Below are 26559 nucleotides of genomic sequence, written 5' to 3' on the forward strand. Positions count from 1 at the left end.
ACAACAGGAGGAGGGAGTAGTTAAACATAAAGAGAGACCAAGATCATTTATCGGGGGAAATGCCCGACGGAAACGCCGATCTTCGTAGAAATAACCGTTGAAATACAGCTTAAAATAAATAATAAAATACATGAGATAAAAACTAACTTATAACGTCCGCCAAAGAACTATGATCCTTTTAAAAAACTATCTGTACTCATGTTCTGGTGCTCAAATTCTATTTTCGAGAATGTTATAAATAACTTTAGATAGGTTCAGAAAAAGTTAGTTATAAGCATGCTGGCCCGAAGAAAGTGATAATAGATTATGTAAGTGCGAAAAAAGCCGTTGCAAATTATTAACCAAAATTAGCATTTGGTAAGCAAGCAAATTGCTCCACTGCATCAAAACCAATTCAGTCAAAAGAAAATTGGAGACGAAAGCAAAAAAGGAAATGGAAATTAAATTCTTAAGCCCCAATAAAAATTACTTCAATCATAACTCAACGTAAATGCTAAATTATCTAGTTGATGTAGTGAATGCTTAGAGTAAGGTGTCACTAACAACGATGCAATGAATACGAGATGAACGCTACGGATCTACTGACTACCCAGAGAACGCGAAGAGAGTGAGAGAGAGAATCCGTGGAGGGCATCCGGAGATCATTTGTCAGAGGACCTCCTAAATAATCAACGACGGAAACGCCAGAGCTTCATAAACTCGCGGAACCAATGGCAGTCAAGGTAGCGACGATTTATGTTCCCGGCAGAGAGTCGCTGGCTATTGGACGAGCCTCGGGTTGAAGAGCGGAGGTACTACATGAGAGGTGGGAGGCCGCTTCAAATATGCTAGGGAAGGATGGGGACAGAGATATCGCGCCGGGAGGTGATGGTAAGGGTAAACACTTCGCCTCTGAGGCACGACACCCTCCCCTCGCACTACTCTGTCTCCTCCCTTCCTTCACAACACTCCTCCTCCATCCTCTCCCCTCTTTCACTTCATATCCAGCCTTATACACATTTTTGGTCGAGTTTTTTTTCCCTTCCTAACCTTAAGCCACTGCTGACACCTCCTCTTCCTTCTCTCTCCTTTTTCGTTCTCAATTTAAACGCTTGCCCACTCATTTCGGAGGATGAAAAAAACTCCACACTTCAACGTGCGTCCCTCTCCCTTGTTTTTCAGGCCGACTCGCATGCACACTGCGGCGATGAACGGGGGAGGCATTACCGTAGCACACTTACACCAGCAGCTTAGTTACAGCCTTCGACGTCGAAGAAAGATGGCGGCACGTTTATCTTCAACGTTTGACGGTGGAAAATGTAAAACTTATTTGATATGCTCCTTTGAGAGCTTGATTTTCTTGAGATATATCTTAGGTAGCCACTATTCCACCCAAACAAAGGAAGCCCCCTCCCCAAAGCTTGGAGCATTTGCCACAATTTAAACCTTTAAGGCCGTTTTACATGGGGCACGGAATTGCCTAGGTTAGAGCTGCATTAATTTCTAAAATGGCGTGGAATTGCGCGAATGCATGAACGAAATTAGAACAGGGGCTATTTTGCCGTCTCGCATCCACGCATTCTCGCATGTGTTCCAGCAATTCACCGCTTTACACGACGCAATTTTGATTGCGCCTTCGCACGTACGTCATATTGCGCAATTCCGTGTACCGTGTAAAACGGCCTTTACAACGACTTTGACTTGAACCAGTGGTGAAGAGAGAAGACAGCGCTGGATATCCAAGTGCGAGGAAAGGTTTCGAGGTCATAATAATTTTTGTGGTACTGACAAATGGGAACTCAATAAACACGAAACTAACTGGATTCTAATCGAAGTACAGCTACTTCGGTTGGATTTCAAATATCAAAAAAGATTAAGAACACAAGATCGAGGGCTGTCATCGGCGAATACTTGTCAATATCACCAAGTGTATTTCATTGTAGCGTTTACGTAGATTTTGAATTTGCTAAAAGGGATTAAGGATTAGAGATATTTAATCATTACCTTAAATGTTTTTTCTGGATAGCCGATCATTACTGGTCACAACCTTTATAGAAAGGTAAGTTGATGTATCTATCAGCGGATCTCTATTTTTCTTCAATGTTTTTGCTAGCTCCTCAGGAGAAGACGTTTTTATCCACTAGGAACGATACGTGGATTAAACTCACCTGAAAATAAAAAGAATATATAGTGATTAGAAAACTGCAATGTGGAAAAGGCGTTAAATAGGAAATATATAGGATAGGACCTGTATATAATGGTAACTAGAAATCCCAAGTAAATGGTCATAAAATTATTGATGAAGTATTCTTATACAAACATAACAGCTGTTAAATACCTATGCATTGAAACCACTCGCGTGCTTTCAACCGACACACAATAGCAATAGGATTCGTACATTCAGTTATTGATACCGATCCGAACATGGTAATCTCTTAGCATTAAAACCGCTATTAAACTTACCGGAGAAAAATATTTCACTCTAACTTGCGTAAGTACCTCACAAGATATGAATTAATTAAATGCTGTTGGGTAATATCAACTGAATCCAGCTGTCGTCATTCAGAGTAAAGGCCCAATAGCCAACCAGCTGTTAAGGTAAGGAATATTGAGACAAGGCTTGATGACCACGAAAATTCCTATTCAAATGGTGCAATCTAAAATTTGTTCCACGGAGAACGCTACGATGCCGAAATGAAATTGATGAACTTCGGTCATCAAAGCTGACCAATATTACCATCGATAAGTTTTTTCACTCAAACTCACTGAAAAGCCCACTGCGGGCCTAGGGGTGGTGGCGGTGGGTGCGGGTGACAACAAGCGGGAGGTCTTGGGTTCGAATACCGCCTGGATGAGTCATCCACCATTCTGTGCTTGGATGCGTGTTTACGTCCAAACTAGTTAAATGAAAGAAAGGACTTTAGGGTCCTAACCAATGGGTTAGCTAGGAGGAAGGTCCGGGGGATCTGGACCCTCCCTATCCCCCTCCCCTAGAAACATAAGAACGCAATTACTTTTTTCATAAAAGAAAACAAAACAATGAAAAAACATTAATTTACAAAAGATTTCTTTGACAGATGAAGTGTTTTTATAATAAAAAGTGTTATAATTAGTTTAAAAGCCCCTAATTTGTACCCTTTTTTTCAAAATTTTCCCCCCTGGTTTTGGGTCCCCCCCTGAACGAAATTCTGGCTACCCCACTGGTCCTAATTTTGTTATTAAAAAAAATACTATAAATATTTTGTAATAGCGTACGGTAGATAAAGGCCAAAAGTATAAGAGAAGAACCATAGAAACATCTTCTTGAGGTGGAAATTTTACATCCTTTACCTGACTTCTGGTATGATTAATATGAAGAGTTCTCAGGTACCAAAGATCAAGGGCTTACGTCGACGGTAAATTTTCTATTGGAGCTAGCAGTCATAGTAAGATAGCAGCACGAATAGCGATGTATCTCTCGCGATATTTGTATCTATTCGCTTGAATTGGAAAGGAAAATTCATTAAAATATATCACGATTCGCAAAAGTATAGCGTCTCTCGTATTCCATCGTACTTGTCGTCGAACGTGCCTGCCTTCTATCTTCGGGCCACCGTTGAATACTGTATCCCTTTCCGACACGAGCTATCAATTGCGCATTCTAATGGAGTTGCTTTTATTGAGTTCTCAGGAGCTTGCCAACAAAAGAAGCAGGGATATTAACAAACTAAGTTTATGAGTCGGACGCAGGAAATTCTCTACTCGCAAATGTTCGCCGCGTTAAGTGAAACGTGTGCACGTCCTAGCACAACTCGCTTTATTAGAACTACCCGCCAGGTTAATTATTTTGTTCCCTCACCTCCGTGGTTATTTTCACGAAGGGAAGTAATGGTGACATTAAAATATTATTACGTTCGGACCGTCACGCGAAAGTAAGCGAAGGCCGTAAAAGCTCACTGTAAAGTTTTTCATTAATATTACCCTGTAGGCTAAACCGTGCACATTAATAAAATTGCCGGGAGTCGACTCGTTTTCCCTGTCATTATGCCATACATAATCCTCCCATTGTTGTAATAAACTCTATGAGTTCGGGAATCAATATGAGTCATTCTACCTCAATTCAACAAGCTTTTGTTCCTATGGCTTTCAAATTTTTTATGACTATATTCAGCACTAACTAAATAACCCGTGGTTAAAGTTAATAAACACCTAATCAGTAGTCAACATCCCAACGACACCCATGCAACACGTTCGGCGTTAGCATTTCACATCCGTAAAATATCCGTAGCAATCCAATAAACGTTGTATAGATATCTGTCAAACACCTAAGGACCCGTCAAACAACGCTGCAGCGATGTCAAGCAGTGGACATGGAGGGCCATATTACAACATCTCTTAGATACCGTCACAAAATCTAATAAGTAGATAATGGGTAAACTTACGATGGTGTTTGGTAATCCCCAGACATACAAACAAAACATTTGTGCTCTTCAATTTTATACAGGACATATGATACCTATGGATACTTTTTCGAATAGCATTTTTTTTATATTAATACTTGGATATATATACCACGTTATTTTTACAACTCGTCGTGGATGTTTTGGGTATTTTTTAATTATTAAAAGTCAACTGTAAAAGGAATTGGCATTAAATCGATTTATTTTACATAAATGGGTCCTAAGTACAATTTTAAATTTAAAATGAGACGACAAACCATGGCTCAACGAAAACTCTTTGAAAAGAAAAACTAAATTTTACTATTTGAGGAACGCTATTTTTGGTAATATTTTGAAATAACGAAATTGCGCATTATTCGCACAAAACATTATTTTCGCTAAATAATCTCGTAGAATTTAGCCATAAAAAGTTGATTATACATGCACACCAAAAATGCAGACCAAAATCCAAGTCCCTTAGGGCCAAATGTTCGCTGAATTAAAGCGGAATGACATAAATTTAAACGGTAAGGAAATGTGCTTTGCTTGGCGTCACAGCAGTAGCAGAATGCCGTCTTTCCGCAATTTAGCACGGAGGTTGTTTTGGTGAGTTGAGGTTGGAACTAATCCCAAGGAAAAACTCAGCAAAATGCATTTCGAATATTGTTTTATTTTCCCGAGCCTTCTACCAGGTCGATTTTTTCTCAGTAGGTTTGCATTGAGCATTTTCGAATCATTCCGGCCGTCTCATTTTCCAGCATAGACCTCCCCTACAATTCACAATATTGGGCCATATTTTGAATTGAAGTATTTCCTCTCGCTTCATTAATTAACCCTTTTCTCTACTTCCCCCTCTCCCGCCTAGCAATGATTTTTCTTTGTTATCATCACTGGTAACAATTGTACGATTGGTTTGACGAAGCTCACCACTCAATCTTTTCACAACTACATATTTCTTCTCTTTCACATCCTTCCTTACCTGTTCCATAAATTTCATTCGAGGTCTCCATTTTCCATTGTTACCATCTACTTGTCCCTCGACGATTGTCTTCATTAGGCCATAACGTCTCAAGAGATGCCCTGTAAAGTTGTTCCGTTTTCGTGAGGTTTCTCTTCTCTCCTTCTATTCTGAGAACTTCCTTATTACTTACTCGATCGACCCATTTGGTAATCATCATTTTTCCGAAGCACCACATTTCGAAGCTATCCTTGATTTCTCCGCGGCTGTCACAGTCCATGCCTCACTTCCGTAAGGAAGCATACTCCAAATGTAAGTTCTGATAATCTGTTTCCTTACTTCTAATTTTAAATATCCAGCTGTAAGTAAATATTTTTTTGTGGAATGCTCTCTTCGCCTGGGCTATTCTGTTGATAATTTCTTTCTTGCTTCTCTCATCGCTAGAAGTAGTGAAAGAAGCATCCTTCTGGCACGATTTTTATCACGAATTAGCATTTCCCTTGCAGCACGATATTTAATCTTCCCTCCCCTCTCAGAACTCGCTCCACTTAATACCTCTATCTCATATGTATCTCATCTAAAAATTTTCTTTCCTCGCCCAACATGTCCAACATTTGTTATTCCTGTCACCAAGTCGAAAAAATAGATTTTTCCCAGGTTTTTTTATGCTTTACCTGCAAAGGCTGGACCTCCTAACAAGCATTGCAAAACAAAAAGGATCGCCTTTACGGAGATACTTTCTCTCCAATTGCGAACGAATTACTGTTCCTTTCTTTTTCGGTCGCCTCGCTCAATTCACAGACTAGCGCCCTCTAATCCCCTTCCCCTCGCTCAAATTCATATCATCTCTGCTCGCGAGGAATCTCCGTGGACGAGTGCACACCGGGTGTAAAACTCACTCTTCGCTCCGTTCTTTCGCAAGTGGGCGCGGCGGTAATTAGCAAATCTCGCAGAGTATGCATAAGCCTACCCCCACTCTCTGCCTCTCCAGCTCCGGCATCCATCCACTATAATACACCGTGTACCCACTCCCAGCCTCCATCCCTCTCATAAACATCGCCACTCCTGTACACAACGTCATGATCTTCCTCCTCACACCACCCTCTCCCCTACCAGTCGACCTCTTAGCCCTCCACCTCATCCTACTGCCGCGTCTCAGGGCCCTCACTATTACCACTACCCAGTTGCCCGTCCTCCCAACCCAACTGTATCCCCCCCTACCCGCCTTGTGTTCATACACTCCCCGTTCGTTGTCGGCGTCACAACGCGCACTTCAAAACCTCTCGCCCTGTTTTTTCACGAGTCCCGTCCCGCGATGAGGACAAAAGGGTGGCACGTGAATTTTGTATGATAACCTCCTCTCTTCCTCTTCTCCTCCCTTTGCGCCTCTTCTCTCTCTCTCTCACTCACTATCTCTTCTCCTTCCACCATTACGCTCTCCAGCTCTCCCTCCTCTTCCTTCATCCCTCGCTTTCTCACTTCGGGTCATGAGCCACGGCACGAGTTCCTGCGATATTTTCCTGCACTTTTATATAACATTTATCCCGGATGATCCCATAAATAAGTCAGTATTTATTGCAACTTAAGCTAATTAGATTCAGATTTTAATATAAGGTTCCAACCTAAATGGAATAGTTCATCATCATCATCATCATTAGTCAAGGATACCATGATTGGTTTGACACAGCTTTCCATTTCATTGCAACGCATTTTTTCTCTTTTACATCTTTTATAATGTCTTTTATAACTAACTCGGGGCCGTCCCTTGCCCTTCTTTCCATCAATGAAACAGATATGTTATGCATTCATTAAGGTTTGAAATCCACCCTCGAACGAGTAATTGCTTACATCCTATGTGTATACTTTGAATTATCTAATCATTGGTTATGAAATGATCACATCAATTTCCATCACAATCATTATGATACTATTTAGTTATCTCCATTGCTTTCCCAACTACTTTTAAACTGTCAGTGAGGCCTTTAAGCCGTGGTGCAAGTCCTAATTATATGTTTTAGATCTTTAAAATGCTCTCCACAACGATAAAAATATAAAGATATAGATACAAGGTTAATTATCACCCCCACCCTTAGTGAAGGATTTTCTATTGCTCTAAATAGGGAAGAAAATCCATTAAAATGCACATAAATCATTTCTATCCCTTGTTTCCATTCCCTGATCTCTTTTTAGTACATCGTAAGACCATCCCACCAATCGTAATGTAACTGATAATTTTTAAACCCCGTTTGGACTCAAACTTATTCCTGAAGTAAAATTATCTGCCTCATATTGTTGATTACTCAGTTATACATGCATTAATTATCATTGAATTATTATACGAATTTCCATGGTACTCATCATTATACGCCAAACACTCCATCACTCCACTCTTTACGGCCTATAACAAGTGCGCTGTTAGATTCCGCCTTTTTGAGAGATAGACAATTGTAGTCAAATATTAAATCGTTTGAAAATCAGAGCTTCCGGAGAATGATGAAGATCAATTGTAACGACAAAGTTACTAGGCTACCTATGATTAAGTCCAAATGAAGATAAAAGGATAGAAAAATCTTCTGAAACACCTAAAAAGAAGATGGGCAACCTAGTAGGTGACATTAAAGCAGATTATAGGCATTGAATATTAAATTTTAAACCTAATTCTTTGAAATTTTTGTCGATATTGCACGTTTATCACGAAAGTGTTGCGAGACGTGGGAATTACTAACTTACTTCTCGAACAAACAGGTCAGATCTACGCCTTGAATGGAATTGTTCAAAAAGAAAATGGTTATTTGTAATAAAGGAAATTAACAGCCAACGTCAAAATCAAGTCACTTTAAAGTAAAAAAGTTTTACATTCTTCTAATTTCATCCCTTAATTTTATAATAAACAACGTTCTGATCCATCCTCCGACTTTCAAGAATAGTTACCCTCAACAATTTCGGAAAGCCAAATAAACGAACAAAAACCAAGAAAATAATGCAGATGGAGAATGTAAATTATCAATATCTTATTATTTAATAATTTTCGTTGATATGTTTCGTAAAACAGATGTAATTAACACCAATAAACCTGCCAGCCAACAACATTTGTACTAAGAGAAATATTGAAAAATGAATCAAATCTCAATTTTGAGGAAATTTGACAATACTTTGATCCTTTATTGGAGCTTTAACAACATTTGGTTGAACAATTATACTTCTCATCGATTATTTTCTCGAGAATTTTTTTATTTTGAAAACAAATCAGTATGAGCTCGTACCAGACTTCCCTGAGATCAGAATATAATTTAATATTTATTAAAAATTTTGTCGCTTTACGCAACAGCTGATATACAACGAGCTATTTAACCATAGGGAATTAAAATTTAGCACATTTAATTAACAACTACACTTCCATTCACTCGGAGAACTGCCGCAATACGTAATAAATTACGGCCGTTACCTTATGAATGCAGTAGCGTCAAGTTGAAACAATTTCTATTAAATGATTGGTAACATAATTCTAAAAAGGCCATAATATCAATCGCATTGTGTTAAGTTTCATTAATCTGTTTTATTTTACGATGGAAAGCATAAAATATATCAAAACATTTAGTACGCAAAAAATTAATTTCATCTCTGAACTTGCTAATAATTGCTAATAGAAATGCTAATAATTTAAATAAGCTTCAAATTAATATTCGAACATACATGGTCATCTCAAATCACCACAATATTTAAGTAAGCGATGATATTCCATGAAAAATATGTTCCCGTTTAAGCATAAAATGTATAAGAGAAATAATATTCCTATACCAAGTAATATGCATGTTATTACCAATGTCAGCAATAACGTTTATTTCGAGATGATAATATAGAAATCTAAATCCAAATTTCCTGCTTTTATACAAGCTCTCCTAAACAAGCAAGGCATTAAGTAAAACTCGCGATCTGCATACTAAATACTCGTTTAGTTGAATTATGGATGCATAAACGTTATTGCCATTAAGCAACAAATTGTATAGTGGTTATTATTATTTTTATTAAACTAAGTACTAATGGCGTAGGCTATTCAATTCAATCCTGATCCTGATACCATTTCCCTTCCAATTCTTTCAGCTATGAGTATGGCTTACGATAAACGTACTTATCTAACGTATAATTCAATTATGGATATATAAAATGAAAATATGCAATTAACTAGTACTTCCGCTGTAACATCACTTATTTTTAATAAATTGAGTACTCATGAACGACCCAACTTAATTGAATTGAGGATGCATGATTTTTTTATATAACATAATAATCGGTCAAGATTTCATTAGTTTTTTATTAAATTGAGCAATCGTTTTGTGGGTAATTTTAAGTAAATCCCTGAACCTTTTTCTTCCGATTGTATTGGCTATGAATCTGACTTACGATAAACATACCTAGCTTAAATTTAATTACGAATAAATAAAATGAATCTTCTCTTTCGATACAATAAGATACGAGTGTGACTAATGATAATCGAATTTAGCGAACGTTAAATTAAAATATGGAAAAAATAAAATTACGTACACCATTAAATAATTAGTATCTAAGTGGTAGCATCATTTAAAAAAAATAAATCGAGTACTTATGGAGGAGCAAACTTAGTTCAAGTCCATCCTAGGGTCCCTATAGCCCATCCCCCCCCCTATTCCCTTCTCTTCGCTCTCTCTACCTTTCCTTTCCCTCTCTCTTTCTCGTTCGAGTGCGCAAAAAGCTGAGAGCAAATAACACAGAGAAAAAAAAACAGCCATTCCAGTGTCGCCTTCTTACCGTCCTTTTGAGCTCCTCCTCTGCTCCAGAGAAGAGGGACGGAAGGGAGAACGAGGTGCAGCTCGGGACAATTCCCTGTTTGGGGAGGAGCGAGTGATGGAAAAAAAGCGAAGGAAAAAACGTAGGGGAGGGGAAAGGATGAAGAGAAAAAAACAAATGAAGCGTGGAGAAGAGTGGAGGGGAGGAAGAGGAGGAAGGGTGGTTGGAGGAGGAAGTGCTCGACCTTTTGTTCACAGTAAATCGTGTCTTCCTTTGACAATGTGTGCGATGGCACTCCAAGAGACCTCTTGTGACGTTATCATCCTCCTCCTCGCGATAGGTCGGAAGGAAAAGGAAGGGGTTTTGGAGGAGGGGACGGACAGGATGGGAGAGGTGCAGGGGGCGGGGTCAAACGTAGTCGGAGACCATGGGTTACGAAGGGAATGAAAAAAGATTCGTCTATCAATTTTACCCTCTCCGATGCATGCGAGAGCCGACAAAAGTAACCCCATGGATCACTCATAAAATCATTCATTCAGAATTAATTAGCCATGCGTAATATCTATCCAGGAAAAAAATAGCTTTTTCACGCCCGATTATTGATGTGACACCTAGTCAAACGGGCTGCGCACAGAATGCATTTCACAGAACTATAACCCATTGCAAATAGAGCAATGAAATTTTGAAACTTTGTTCATCGTACAAAAAGTAATTTTTATCAGTTTTTGCGCTGTGACGACAGTTTTGCAAGATGTTTTTGTAGAAAAAAAGTATGATTTTCGAGTATCTACGCATAAAAATTGGAAAAATTCACACATATCCCATTTATTCGGCATACACAATGGGATAACATGTGACATAAGGCACTTTTTATGCATAATTGCACTTTGGTGTGATACCTCGCCTCAGTCAATTTGGTCGCACAGAGAAATCATTTCCTAGGGGCATATGCGACCGAAAACAGAGTGAAGAAATTTGTGAGCATTGTTCATCGTAAAAAAAAAACTTTTTATCCGTCGTAGATATGTGATGACAGCTGTACAAGGCGTTATTTGTAGAAAAAGGGCATCAAATTTCCGAGTATCTGCACTTAAAAATTAGAAAACTTCACACATATCCCATTTTAGTGAGACAAACTTCACACACATTATGAGCTAACATGTGACGTAATGCGCTTTTTATGCATAATTACAATTTAATTACTGATTCGCCTCATTAGTTATGATGTGTCCGTTGTTGAAGGATCATTTAATACCATATCATTTTTTCCATCCGAATAACGCTGGAAAATATATCCATGCTTTTAACGTATTCCATTTAAAATCACGATAATGTGACAAAGACAGATCAAAATCATAGAGAGAGTTCTATACTATATCAGCTTTTATTAATTCCAAAATATGGAGATAATGAGCATTTATCCTCAGAATTTTGGTTCAAGAGCATTAAATAGCTTTACTGTCGACTATAAATAACTAAAATGGCTTTACATTATGGCACATTTTTTCTTATAAGGGTTAAAATTGCCAATATTTCTACATTCGAATGATAGCAGAGACTAAGCAGCCCATCCCCGAGTAAGTTTTATTTATAAATGATTTTATTAAAACAAAATAATTAATGAAGAATAAAATTCCTGATATAGATACAGTTAATAATATAAAGTTAAGATTTAATGTAATTATTTTATACAATACAATTTTCTTCGATAACTTTTTTTTTTAGATGAAACGCAAGCACTTAATAGATAATTTAAAATAGTTACTATTTCATGAGAATCATTCATTGTCAATTTCATTCAATTGTCAATTCATTTCTTGCAAATTTAATAAACTATGAGAGACAAAACGGTTTCTAGCAACCAAAGTTTCCAAAGAACCATATTTTTACATCATTCAATTTTATTTGAATTTAGCGTTAGACCGTTCAACGACTAATGCGGCTGAATCAACCACCATATCGTGGAAATTTAATAACACTGAAGAAACGATACGCCAGCTTACAGTCAATAGTAATATATAATAAGGTACCAGTGCTCAGCTTCGACCGGAACGGCGTTCCAGCACCTCACAAAGTCAGATAAAATTGGGTTCTAATGGCAGTGATCATTTTTGAATACCGTATACATATTAACGTGCATAAAAATTTGAAAAAATTTCATAGTATTTTATATTTGGTTAAACATGATTCCCCATTGTAAATTTAATTACAAGTTTTGCACAAATTATTCAATTAAAAATTTTAGGGGGGAATTATGTTTTAAAATCATGTGTGTATTAAATGTGTGGGTATGCATTCAGGTACCTAATAGTTTATTAATTGAAAACTGTAAGGCGCTACTCTTTGTGGATAATTGAATCTTATTAAAACATGATGTTAAACCAAATAACGTCCGATGCGACGGAAAGAAGACTTTTAATTCCCGGGTTTGTGACATTACTGAGCAAAGGTGCCATTTCCTCGTCGGAGATAGTCCCAGCTACCTGCATCCACCTCGTGAATTTTAAAATGCTTCCAAGACGACGGCGCTCAGGAAGCGAGCAGAGTGAGTGAAGACCTTTTGCTCTCCGGAGGAATGGGGCAGAGCATGCGTCGCCTCGCAGGTGTATGTGAACACTCACGTTGACCTGAATTTGAAGTGTTTGGGCGACGAGGAATGGTAATGAGCTGGACTTTGCAAAATGCATGCGCGACGAGTGTCAGGAAGAGAGGCAACTCGGATGAGAGAGCGGGAGGGGTAGACTTTTAAGCGAAGAGCGAATCTTATTGTTTGGACTCGTCGAGGGGAAATTCCATTGTTTCACATCATCTCTCTACTTCCCTCTCATGTATTCCGCACACCTCTCTCACTCAATATCTCTCTCTCTCTCTCTCTCTGCAAGAAGGAGAAGGGAAGATACTATAAAGGGAGGGAGAGATGGTGGGGGAAGTATAGCGTTGTGAGGACACTCGGTTTGTGTTCCCAGGGACAAACGTAGAGATATCAAGGGGTGCGAAAAATACTCACGGGCGAGAGTGGAGACGGGCAAGATCCGTAATGTCATCGCGTATTCATAAAGAAAAAATAAAGTAGCGATGGTTGATACGCGACTCAACAAAAGATATGTTTACACTCACGTAGGTAAGCGTTTATTTTTATTCAGGGATGTTTTTCTAACGAATGCATTCCGTTGCGTCAGAGTTTCCAGTATGGTTCATCACGAGTTGTGAGCAAATGGGCGAGAAAAATATGTAACTGGGCTTCATTTACTTAAATTAGTCTCAGTAATACCGATTATGTTTCCAAGAAAATAAAAATAAGGATGAAACTCCCTTACATGAAAATTTAGGAATGACAGAAGAGGATAAAATGTGTGCAAGTACACAATAAACATTTAATTGAGTGCCTCAAGTGATTAAAATTTAAGGATATTTTCCGAATAAAAATACACATTCTTAACCTTCCAATCAGCAAGGGGTAGCAAAAGAAGGAAACATAAAGGAAGAGAAGTAGGGAAGCGTTATTAGGACAATTAGAGTGTTCTCAGAGACAAACGCAAAAATATCAAGAAGCGTGAGGAATGTTTATAAAAGCCCCGCGCGAGAGCCGCTATATCATCACGTACACGTAAATGAATTAAGTATAATGGTTGATACATTATTCAACAATTGATGCGGGTAAGCGTATTTTATGTAGGGTTCCAGTTGGAAAAAATTTCATTTTACTAGGCTTATAAGTATTTTCCGCGAAGAAAGTATGACATAATTATTTAGGAGATGATCAAGAACTATTAGATAATATTATTTTTAAGGACCAAAAAGCTCTTTTTTGGGGTCATAGGTTTGGGGTTGCCTTGGCTTTCGTTTTAATGCGCAGACATTATGCTCTTGATAATATTTCATCTGAGGTTGGGACCAATATTTTTCCCGAGCAATGCATCTACTGTTTACAAGGCAAAAGCATTCGAAAAACGAAAATACAGGCGCACTCTCGGCGTTTCGAGCAATGAAGGGTGTTACAGGAGATATAAAAAGAGAAAAAATTTAATCGCAATATTGATGGAGGCATCAAAAGTCGCCGTGCTAATGGAGGGACATTTCAACCGGGTTCCTATAAGGTTGCCGACCAACAGCTTTCGCCTATATCGAGGGAAAAGAGGCGGAGAAAGGTGGAAAGATGGTCGCGGAAGATTTATCGGGTAGACCTCTCCAAAGTATATGTGTGGCTTTAAAGAGTGGCTGTGAATAGTGAGAGTTGTTGTAAAAGGCTGCCGAGTGCAGTACTGATACATATTCCAGATACCATTTCCAGTGATACTTCTCCTTCTTTGCGCGTGCAAAATTTAGCGGTCAAAGAATTTTTAATAGAATGAAACGATATGCAAACAAATGAAATCATCGGAATCAGCCAATAAGGCGCATCGTAATAAGTCTTATTGGCTAATTCTCATAATATCATAATAATTATCATAATAATCGTAAGAATTAGGGATTAAGTTGTCTTGTATTAAGCCTATCAATCTCGGTCCAAGTTCGACGATATTGCTGAATTACTCCAACTACAATGATAATAAAAACTCAAATTGTAAATGGAATAGTGAACCTGTTGCTGTTGATATTTACCGACGTGATTTCGTTCGTCACAAAAGGAGGAATTTGTATGTCTTTCTATGATCGTAGATAGTAATTTTGGAGGTGAATTACAAATTCGGGGTAAATTTTGGTACATAATGTATCTATAGTAGTCATAGTATACCAATTTCTTTAGATTCCGACAGCTTTAGATTTCCGATGAACAATTACTATCGGAAATCCATATAAAATATCATGGCATACCCTTAATCGCTAATAAATGATTGAACAAAATAGTCTTGTGACAAAATAATAAGTCACCGGATACATAGACATTGTATTCGAATAACCGCCGCATTGTAGGTCATCAAACACATCTTTGATGAGATTAGATTCAGCGATCTAAGGAACGAGGGGATCGGGTTGGTGTGGTGGCTAGAGTGTTAACTTCCCACCCTGTGGGCCCGGGTTCAAATCCCGGCAGCGGCAGAGAATTTTCAGAGACTGCCCGATCCCTGCTTGAATGTTGTGTGGAAGATATTTCAAGTGCAACACTCCGTCCGTCGTATAGGACGTTAAGCCGTGATCCCCTTGCCGCCTTTCGGTAAAAGCAGGCTAGTGCCGACGCCGAATTTCTCTCCACCCTTCCTCACCTACCCTTACCTCGTGGCGCAAATGACCTCAGCTGTCGGTCGCCTCCTCCAAATACCATACCATCTAACGAACGAGATCATATCCAAATACTTCTTTGTGGCTCTGGTGATTCGGAAGAAGGGGAAATTAATCTTATCAAGGGGTTCTTACCAAGAGGGACCTATCCTCATCTCCACGCACAAAACCACCAATGACTGTCGGCCGTGGTTGATCGAAGAAGGATCGGCAAAAGGTCGTTGGAATAATGAATGGTTTAATGACGAAAGATGTGAGGGAGTCCTTGGGACGACCGAGGTCAAGATTGTAGCGGTCTCCTTCCCCATCTCCCCTCTCCTCATTCAACCCATCCCATACCCAACCCCTCCTCCACCCAAAACAGTCGCCCATTCTTTCTACGGACGCTTTTTTTCGATTATCTTCGGTCATATTTCAACCAGATCGAAGGATAATTGCGCGATGTGTTCGCTCCAACCCGGGACGTTACTTGGACACTGTTTTTTTTTATTCGTCCAGCACCGGGCGAGGAATAATATATATGAACCAATAGAGAGGGAGGGTAGCTATTGTTTATCGTTTTGTGCTTTTTTTATGCGGTCGTGATATACTGGACGGGACGTGATTTAGTGGGGTGCGATGGAAATAAATTGTCCAAAAATATTGTGCCTTTGAAGTTAGCCGATTGAAGGGTCAATAAGGACTCTAACGAACGGATTCACATAGAGCAACATAGAGCATTAAGCAACATTTTTAATGCTCATCCCAAAGCGAAAAGGGTATCGTTATTTCAACCGGCCATAAAGAGTTTTCAGCGGATTAAAAGCATCAACGAAAATCTCCATTGTTTTATTTAGTTTAAAATAGCAGGCCTCAAGGACCAATATGCAGTCATTGGTGTTAGAATCATTTAAAGGACGCAAGAGTTTAACTTCAAAGACACAATACTGTGCGTGTCGGGATTAAAATTACCGACAACAAAGCCATCTTTATCGGCAAATTGTCAGTTTCAATTATTTATATCACGAATTATTTTTTAACAAATTAGACAATGAGGCAGGTATTCGCATGAATTGCTTATATTCGATAAATTGACATAAATTAAGAATGAATTAATTTTTAAAGACAAAATTTCCTTTAATCAGAATAAGAGAAATCACCTACTATTACTATGCCAAGAAAATACCTACTATTAATGGAAAGTACACATTTAATTATGTGATGCAAAGCAGAGTAGCGTGCACTGAGTTAGATTTCCGTAAAACGAGTAAACTAATTGCACACTATGTAGCGTGAAACATGTACCAGCATATGATGAAATGGTTTAAGAGAACCCTTTGTTATATCATTTCAAATAAAAATGTGTAAAAGATGAAGATAACTTTTGACAGCAATAGTTTTGAAAACGAATAATATGGATGAAATGATGGAAAAAACGGTAACAATTGTAATTGAAAATCAATATTTATTGCTATATTTGACTTACTATGGAGTTAACTCCTTTTGCCATAAATACTCTTCACGTAGCGGAAAATGACGCCACTAATTCTGATTTAATACGCAAAGGATGATTTTTTCGAAGAAATAATTCTCATCATTATTTTGAGGTCCTTGTGTTACTCCAAACAAGCAGGAGATGAATGTATCAAATAACGCGCTCCTTTGGAACGTGACGTTGCGTGACGCGCATATGATTCGAGACAGCTCTTAAGGCAAAAAAAACCAAGGACATGAAGGATGGCAGCCTAAAATATTGACGCAATTCAACGGGCGATAAGCAAAACGACATGCGGAGAATCCCCGACAAAGCACCACCACGGAGGAGGCACGGAAATATTCGGAGTCGAAGGGCGGTAACCGTAGGGCACGAGTTATTTGCCGCATTACAGCGCTGGACCGAGGAGCTTCGGGAATGATTGAGGAGCCGTTGAGGAGACTCTGGGGAAGGATTTTTAAGACATGACGTAGGGTGGATGGGAGTAAGATGGCTCTAATGCAGGTAGACTGGAAGGTGGAAGCGAGTCACTGAGGTGGGAAGAAGGCATTGTGTCATCCATTGCCTTCGGGTGGGTAGTCCCCGGCCGCGTGTGCGATGGGTGCAGCGCCGCCCACTCTTTGTTTTGACAAGGCGCAGGAAAGGCTGCCGAGGGAGACAGGGAAAGAAGGGGAGGGGAGCTTTCTCTGGAGGCTGGGGATATGGAACGGATAAGGTGGGAGCACAAGGCCTCAAAAGCATCAGACGGAGACTGCGATTTTACGAGTTTATTTTCAACATAACCGGTAAACAGAGCAGCTAAGTGTGCGCACGTGTTTAAATTAAAAAATCACAAACGCATCGATTAAAAAAACTACTATTTGTTTAGACGCATACACGGAATTGTACATGAGTTTTCATCCTTGCGTTAAACCAGGAAGTTCTTCATGCGTGAGTTTAAATGTTTTCTTGGAAACGTAAATGATTTAACACGTGAAACCGTATCTATTTTGCGTATGACAGTATAAAAAAGGTATCAACTAATGGCAGCATTCTCCGCTGATACTTGCGTAGGTATATTTCCATTTCGAGGTTATAATAAAACAATAGATAGAGTTTTAAAAAATAATGTCACGTTTAAAAGTGAATGTCCACCTACATAAAATAAGGTCTTTCCTTTCTAAACCTTGTGAAGATAAAATACACACTTAAAGGGCTCGATTTTCAGATTTTCAATACCGTTTCCAACTGTTTAAACGGAAAATAGTTCTCCTTCATCACCACTGGCAACTTTTCAAGTATCAGATACAAAAGATCAAATTTTTCGGAGATTATTATAATAATGCACACGAGAAAAGGAAGCGTTACTGAGGATCAGTGACACAGGGAAGCTGCAGAGGAATGGAAGGGTTGAGTTGGTTGGGTGGATGATCATCAGTGGGAGGTCGGTGAGCGTGAAATATAACGACGGAAGCGAAGGGAACCGCTCGTCTCTCCCATTGGGGAAGAGGGCGAACGAAACGGTGGAGAGAGAGGCCATTTGCGGTGACCACGTGGTCACACAAGAACAATGGTTTATGGGGAAGGTCCCCGGAACGGACCGAAGGCGGGGAGGAAGACAAAGCTCATGAAATTAAACTGTTTCCCTGTCTGGTTCCGCGCAATCACTTAGCGCGAGCGACAATAACGTTTCATTGTGGCGCTTCACACTGGGATACATACGGGCTGCTTCTTTTCACCCTTCCCCACATACACGCCCTCACACACAATGGATGGAACGAAAACGGATTTTAGCAAATAGAGAGAGGGAGACAAGGGAAGGATGGGGGAAGGTCTCGTAAGGGAGGATACAAACAAGGATTCTGGGTGTCGAGTTAAAAATTTAAAAAAGAAATAGGAAGCGAGATACATACCATACCTACTGGGATGAGGATCTCAAACGAGGTATGTCCCCTTTGCATTTGTGCTGGACTGTGGGAGAGGAATAATCAGTCGTGCGGAGAGTTATCACAGCCGAACGGTAGAGTGCACTCGGAGATGGAAATGAAGATTCCATAGGGGTGTGCGAAGTAACGCAATTCTTGAATTCTCCCAAGCGTCGCCGAGGAAACTTCTGACAATTATTGTGTTACTGTCTTCAATTAGGTGGAGAAATTAACAATAAAAGCTCGATTCCTAGGAAGTGCGGAAAGAAATTCTTCGCCGTTTAATTCATACATTGGAATCAGCATCTAATTATTATTTCCGAGGACAAAAAATACTAAATGCCGATTGCAGTTAAAAATAAATTATGCATTTTCAAAAAACTTTTTTTTGCTCTTGTTTTTTTTCCTTTTTCGTTGTCAATCATCTACTCTCCACCCTGTTGATTATCTTCTCTTCAACCAATCAGCAGCTCAACCCAATTATTACATTTCATTAATTCTAATTAGGTGCTCAATCATAAGATAATACAGGGTAGTTGTAGCATGTAATCTCAGTCACTTAGTACCTTATATCCCCCGAGCGAATCTATGCATGTCTAATATCCACTTAATCAGTGAGAAATATCTATATTCATGCACAAAATCAATTCAATACTATCATAATTTATTTTATTCACACATGTATAATAAAGCATCATTTTATCTAATTTTTAAGCCTAGTTGAAGAACGAAAATTACTTTTGTCATTCATTTTTAAAAGAATGAAAGAGAAAATGGATACTTTTCCCAGGTGCAAAGGAACGTAGATTTACGGTCGGAGTCCATGGCTTTCCCAGAATTATGCTTAACTAATTATTCAACTATTACGTTTTGGGAATACCAAAAGGATGTATATAGCGCGTTTTTTATGAATTCTCTCAAAGGTGTACAGTCTACTTCCATAAAACATTGCATAGTTTAGTTTTGCTAGGTGGGGCAGTTGACCAACAATGAGGGCTCTCCTTAGAAGTGCAGCTAGTGATTCTGCATCGTTAAATTCACAGGAGGCAATTAGCCTCAAATAGAATCCAAAGACAAATTAGTTCGGACCTTCTGCTTTGTCTAGCACAAGTTTACCCATACCTTTTGTGTTTAAGACACCCTAAATATATGGCGAGTGTGTGAAAGGATCCCATAGTCACGAAAAATGAGAAGAGGTTCACAATAAAGGATACAAAACTATGACTGTTAGTTTTATTTCAACAATATCGGATAAAATACTTTCTAATAACTTGTCTTTGCACTTTAGATTTTTGACAAATTTAAAATTTATAGTAAAAGTGGAGAAAAGAGGGAAATAGTACTCGCCAAGACAAAAAAACTCCCAAGGACCGGGCCGACTAACGGGCTTAAATACATGGACCGACATGATGGAATTTTCACAATTCACGTGTTCTTGTAAGCGACACCGCAAATGAACACAGCTGCACAGACCGTGTCCTTTCCTTGAATTTGGAATTCATTAGCTGAATTCGATTATGATCTCAGAATGCACCAGTGGCGTGTGTTTTTAGCAATTTTGTCCCATTATCATCGAAAATGAAGGACGCCAAATTTATTGGTAACTCTGCTATAAGGGTTCCTGAATTCTATTAATAACTCAAATTAGACCATTAGCGAACGCATTTACAGTTTTTGACACGCATATTTTCAAATTACTGCCGGTAAGCATATGGTTTTTCCCGCATTTAATGCATGTATCTCGTTAATTTATAGCACTCAAGATGACAGCAACTACAAGCTCGGCTGCAGAACACCGGGTACATTGCAGCCATCACATGGCAAACAAATTGCCATGCGTACGTCACGAGTTGGTTCACTTCCCAATTTGGTTCGTAGCGTTCTGGACCATTTTTGCGGGCGCGCTGCGGTCGGGTTGGCTGGCGGTGGTAGCTGGACTCCTTTCAACGTTGAAGTCCAGCTCTTGACCTATCATATGATGCACCAAACCGATACACATGATCTCGCAAGACTTTTTAATGCGGCACTGTTAAAAACTCTAAAATAGTCGCGAAACGACGTTTTTCAGAGATTATTTTCATAAATGAGGCATTACCAAGTAAACATCACTAGTATTGCATATCCTAAGTTCCCACACCTTCATAGCCACTCGAGAGGCGTCTTCATAGATCGTAGGCTCCTTTCCTGCGTTCGCGGATCTAAAAATATTTTATCACTTCTCTAAAAGTTGGTAACATCGATTTTTTTAACGCCGACGAGGCGCCAAATAAGGGACAAGTCGTCTCACTACGCATCCTTTTTACCTTCTACCATCTTCCGATTTATATTATCAAAAATGAACGCCCTCCTAGCAGCACACGCGGGATGAATTTTGTTGCATTCGAGGCGTGGGAGGGGGATAAGCGAGCGGGGAGGGGGCGGGATCGGCTTGCTGCTCTTGTATCCGCGACGCTGCGTGGGCGTTGGAATATTTTCTTCGCGGGCGCGGACTCAAATTAGGCATTTTGTGGCTAAATGGTGGTAGATACGCCAAAATGCACGAAATTTTTGCCCTATAAGGCCAGTAACTCGGCAAAATCTATAATGACCATGAAATATTGTATTTTTCGAATTTTCACCCTCCCACCCTAAATTGCATTTGAGCGAGGGTCAGGGATTCACGTAGAGGTCTCAAAATGTTCAGGCCTTATTTTTGATCGGTCCCACAACTTTTTTTTCATTGGGCCAGATGGATTTGAAAAAAAATCGATTTTTGCGATCCGCCCTATTCTACACTAGTTCAAGGGTCATACTTCGGGAATCCTGTAGATCTTTACCCTTTCATACCATAATGATAAAATTTCAATATATTTAAATGAAAATTTCCGATTTTTATCAACTTTCTGCCATTTTCGACCACTAAGTGTTGGCTTTTTTTTCAAGGCATATTTATATGGAGGATTTTTCCGAACATCCCGGCCCGTCTCCTCTCCCAACTGGAGTTTCCTCTTAAATTCATAATTGGGCCACCCTCTTCCATTCTACCTAAATATCCTATTCTCTACCTTGTAACACTGTTTTCAACATTCCCTGCCCGATCCAAACTCGCTCCGTCCATACCTTCTATTTTTCCCTTGTCTCATCAAGAAGCTGTCTCTCCTCAACCACCATGCATTGCACTCCGTCGTTTATTCTTTCTCTTCGTCCACTTCACCTTCAAAAGATCATCCTTATTCAGTCATTATTTCATAAGTTTAAAAAGAAAAAAACTCGAAAGTTGTCGCCCAATTTTCATGAGTTGTTGACGTCATTCAAGTTCCTGTTCATTAACTCGTTTAGAAAGAACGTATGGCTCGAGGAAACGATGGAAGGAATGCCTCACACGAGTGTAAACAACAATGGGTGCTTCATTCATGCGACTCACGCGTCGACTAGTGTCTCTGTCTCTGGTGACTATCGGAAACTGGTTATAACTCTCAAATTCCTGCGCGTAATCGTTTGCTGACTTGTGTCACAACAGTCGACGACACACATAAAATGGAACACGAAAACCGCGACACAAGTCGACTTGTATCGACCTGTGTCGATGAATGGGAAGCACCCAATGAAACACGTGAGACGTGAGGAGCTAGGATCCACTATGAAGCAGTGACCCGTTCAGCACGAGTGCGTGGCATCGTCAACTTATCTTTGGAAGTTTTAAGGCCGTTGATTTTGCACGGAAAAGAACTCAAGAAGCAGACCAAGGATCGAGAAACGAAAACATTTTTAGCCATTTTATTTCTCAAACACCATCGCAAAATATAACCGAAATGATTGGAAAATGATCCTATTTTCGTTCGTGATCTATTATTATTATTATTGTCAGACCTTATTCGACTTAAAATGCGCTGCAAGGCAATAGGAAACCCTGGTAAATGCAATGCTACGAAGGCAACACAGAATCCTTCCATACGCGCAAAATATCACAAATGATCAAAGGGAAATTCTGCTTTCAGAGGACAAGTGTAGTCTATTGAGGCCGTGGACGTAGCAACGCGCGTGTCACGCTTTCATGGAGGAGACGTGCGTGTGTCCCCATTATTCAGCGACGGACTGAGAAGCGTAAAGCGCAAAGGTACCGGAGGAGCGACGAGAAGTAAAGAAACAAAGAGGTGTCCCTTGTGTTTAGAAGGGGAAAAGGGTTTAAGGAAAGCTGAGATAAAACGAAAACGAGGAAGCAAAGACGGGAGAGCGTGTAGAATAGCAGCGGCGAGCGAGGAATGAGAGCTTGAGCACAGTCACACGCGAAGGCGTGGCGCCATCTCTTTGATCTGTGCGCGGGGCATGTGTGAGTTAGGAGAGAGGTGCAAGTTCGAACCACGGCTGCCAACTGTGGAGGTAACTATTTTTCGACATATTCAGGCGAGGTGTGATGGAAGCTACAAATATAAATAGAATTGCAATCCTAAGATTGGTAAACTGCAGTCCTGCATTTATACCAATCCCAAGCTAGTCCCTTTACCTCCTTGAGTCTTTTCTTTTCCATATCCTTCTACATCTGTCCTTGATACTTGTCCCTTGGTATACCTCTGGTGACTTCTACATCAATTTTTCCTTCCATCATGTTTCCCGGGTAATTTTTGTGTTTCATTACGTGGATAATGGAAGTGATTCATTTTATAAAAGTCAAATTCACTTTTTCACCGATTATTTTTTCCCTCATCAATTCGGGAGGAAATTTTACGACATGACGTATTGAGAAAGCGATTTTAAAATATGTGTAAGAGGTTGAGAATAACGTGGAAAACATGCACTTACAAAGCAATTTTTTTGTTATTTTCCCAAACCTATAACAAACTTCCAGGCAAATGAAAATTCCCTTGCTTAGCCCGACTTTTTAAGTATTCTCTAAAACTGGCGTCTCCGCGATTAAAAGTACTTTCATTTCATACATTACCAATCTTTATTAGTTATAATTTACTTCAAGAATCGACAAACTTAGCGAATTTATGCGTATCGATCGTATCAATAATTTGCCATAGTCCCTGATTAAAATTTATTCAAGTGTTAAATGTATCTTTCTGCAAGTATATTAAGTTAATCGGTCGTTTGTAGCACAAATATTCATCTTTCCCAAAAAATAGGAATAAAAAACAGCGGTAAAAATCCCTTGACAAACTGGAACGACACTTTACACAATTTACATAACTAAACTGCGTATGCATTAGACAAGTAGCATTAAATATTTGTTAAATTGAGTATTTCATCGGTGAATGTAGGTTTGCATGGAGCATTTGAAAATTACATCGGCTGTCTCTGCTCTCATCATGAACTTCCTTTATCCAATCACTCTCTTTCATCCTGTATTTAATTAATTATGCTAAAATAAAAAGAAAATCTGCACAACGACACTATTTAAATAGATGGTGTCCGATACACTATTGATCATGAATGCTCTTAATACTTCTCCAAAAGTTTTGCACTGCAGGAATAAAAAAGCAAAATTAACTCTTCACAAGAAAGGAATCTTTGGGCCAAACCCGCTTTCCTTTCTTGATTGACACACCCCTCTCAACCCTGGCCATGGTGACGACACAACCCCTAGCTCTCATGCGTAGGCAGAGCAGACATAACACTCCGACCTACTGTAGGCGGCTCTTGTGAAGGCAAGCGAACCAGCGCAGCGGTGAGGGTAGAGAGGCCCAAAAAGAGGAGTGACAGGGAGAGAAGGCGGATGGGAAAAGAATAAGAGAGGAGCATCCAGCAGAGGAAAGTCACAGCACCACCGTCAAAACAATGCAACCCAAACGTATATTAACGTCCATTTAGACGCGATGTCATTAACATCATGAGCGGATGTCTAACTGTATAACATAGTCACACGGATTTTCATTTGTAATCGAGCTAAAATATAATTATTTACAACTAATCATTATGACTTAAGGCAATCTACCGCTTGACCCATTATAGTCCAACGTCGAGGCTGGATTGACAGACCTAGTGATAGTATCAGGTCCCAGTGGCGCAGCGAAGGGGGTGGGAATTTTGGGGATATAAAACCCCCACAGAACTCAGAGAAATTTTAAAATTTAATCCATTTTACTTATTTGGATAAATATCTCTTATAGTATAGTGTAAGAATTAATAAAATATCCCTCAGAAAGCCGTAAAACTAACCATTTTGAACCATTTGTCTTAAACATTAAACAAAACCCCCCCTAGCCTTAATTCCTAGCTGCCCTCCTGTCAGGTCCAGCAAAAGTTAAGCTCGACATGAAAAGGCACTTCGATTATAAAAGGGAAATTTTTCAAGAGGTATCACACACGGAAAAAGTTCGAAGAATAGACTCTTCGATTTAACGCGCATAATTTGAAAACCAAAATTGACCATTATCACTTTTAAAAATTAAATAAGAAAATTAAATGGTCAACAATAAATACTGTCAATTATTAACTTTTTCCTAAAAATTAAGTTGGACCAGACTACGTGAACTTAAAAAAATGGACCGCAAAGGGTAAAGGTTTGTTTGGCCGGAAATATCGACAATATTTCCTGAAATCCTCGACGCACGAGGTGGAGCAGGTAAAGACTGGATCCCTACCCTGGATGAATGAAATTCATCTAAGGTAGGGATCGAAATCCGGAAATATTTTAAAGGGCGCGAATGGAGCACCAGGAAAAAATGTGGGGGGAAGGAAATTGTAGTCAACATCATCACTGGTCAACGATCTTAATACTGGTTTGACGCAGCTTTCCACTCAGTTCTCCTATCATCTAATCTTTTCACGCCGACGCGACGTATTTCTTCTCTTTCATATCTACCACTAAATTCTCTTCTGTTAGATATAAAGTGAGATTGCTTAGCACACCAGACATATTGGTCTCCTATTGCTACTTTATACGATTCTACTGACGGTGTGAGATTTCAAAAAAAACTATCGAACCGAAGCAAAACCGTTCACACCTCCCACTTGCGTCATATCAAGCACGTTGTGGTAACCGAAAATATTTTCGGTTACCACAAGAGTTCAAATGCATCGCCAGGAAAAAATATAAGGGGGTGAAAGGAGGCTGAGGGATGAGGCAAAAGGGGTGTGAAGGAGAGCGGAGGTTGGTAAAAGGGTAGCCGCAATGCTTTTCTTTCCGACTGCAGAGAAAGTGAGTGAGTCGTCTCATGCGATAGGTTTGGTTGGGGAGCGGTCGACTGGCATCCCACAAAGGGAAGCGGCGGCGAGGAGACTAAGCCAGCAGCTCCCACTCAAAAACACCCGCACGTTAAAAGGGGGGAAATACTAGGGAGGAAAAAATGAGAATTCGGGAAGAAGTGAAAACAAATGACACACGTGTTCGGGAAACAAGAACACACACGCATACAGAGAGACATGAGGTCGGGGTGGAATATGGAGAGAGAGGATCCAAAAAGACCCTGTCTATCCGATCCAAAAGCCGCGGAACAACCTCTTTGGCGTTCTATATGCCCTACCCTCTCACCGCCGCCGCCGCCACCGCAGAGGCTAAAACCGAGCAGCCCACTCGAAGATCGGCACCCTTTCCCTTCAGTGGGTGGGTGTCCATGTCATCAACAACATGCACACGCTCACAATCACACACACACACAGCACCCATGCGAACCCATCCTCTTCCTTCTTTTAACCCCGGGAGATCATCCCGGGCCCACGAATATCCACCGCCTACACAACGTACGACTCCTGCCGCTCTCTCTCCCAATCTCCATATCCTTGATCCCTTCCTCTCCAACCCGGATTAACCGAATCCCTTTTGTGACGCACCCCTTTCGCTCTCGCGTGGAGCACAGGGCCGGCCTCCTGTACTCCCAACAACGAGAACATCCCTTGGTTAGAGAGACAACGAGCGGTGTA

General features: G+C 39.8%; 1 protein-coding gene across 1 annotated transcript in view; it reads right to left on the bottom strand.

The window, feature by feature from the left end:
* Positions 1–26305, bottom strand: part of LOC124155176 (pistil-specific extensin-like protein) — a 107381-nt gene extending 81076 nt beyond the window's left edge. The window contains exon 1 of the mRNA XM_046528892.1: positions 26163–26305. Coding sequence (XP_046384848.1) covers positions 26163–26305 — 143 coding nt within the window. The remainder of the gene's footprint in view (positions 1–26162) is intronic.
* Between the last annotated feature and the right edge of the window lie 254 nt (positions 26306–26559).

Source organism: Ischnura elegans, chromosome 3 (genome assembly GCF_921293095.1).
Source record: "Ischnura elegans chromosome 3, ioIscEleg1.1, whole genome shotgun sequence".
In the NCBI taxonomy this organism is placed as follows: domain Eukaryota; kingdom Metazoa; phylum Arthropoda; class Insecta; order Odonata; family Coenagrionidae; genus Ischnura; species Ischnura elegans.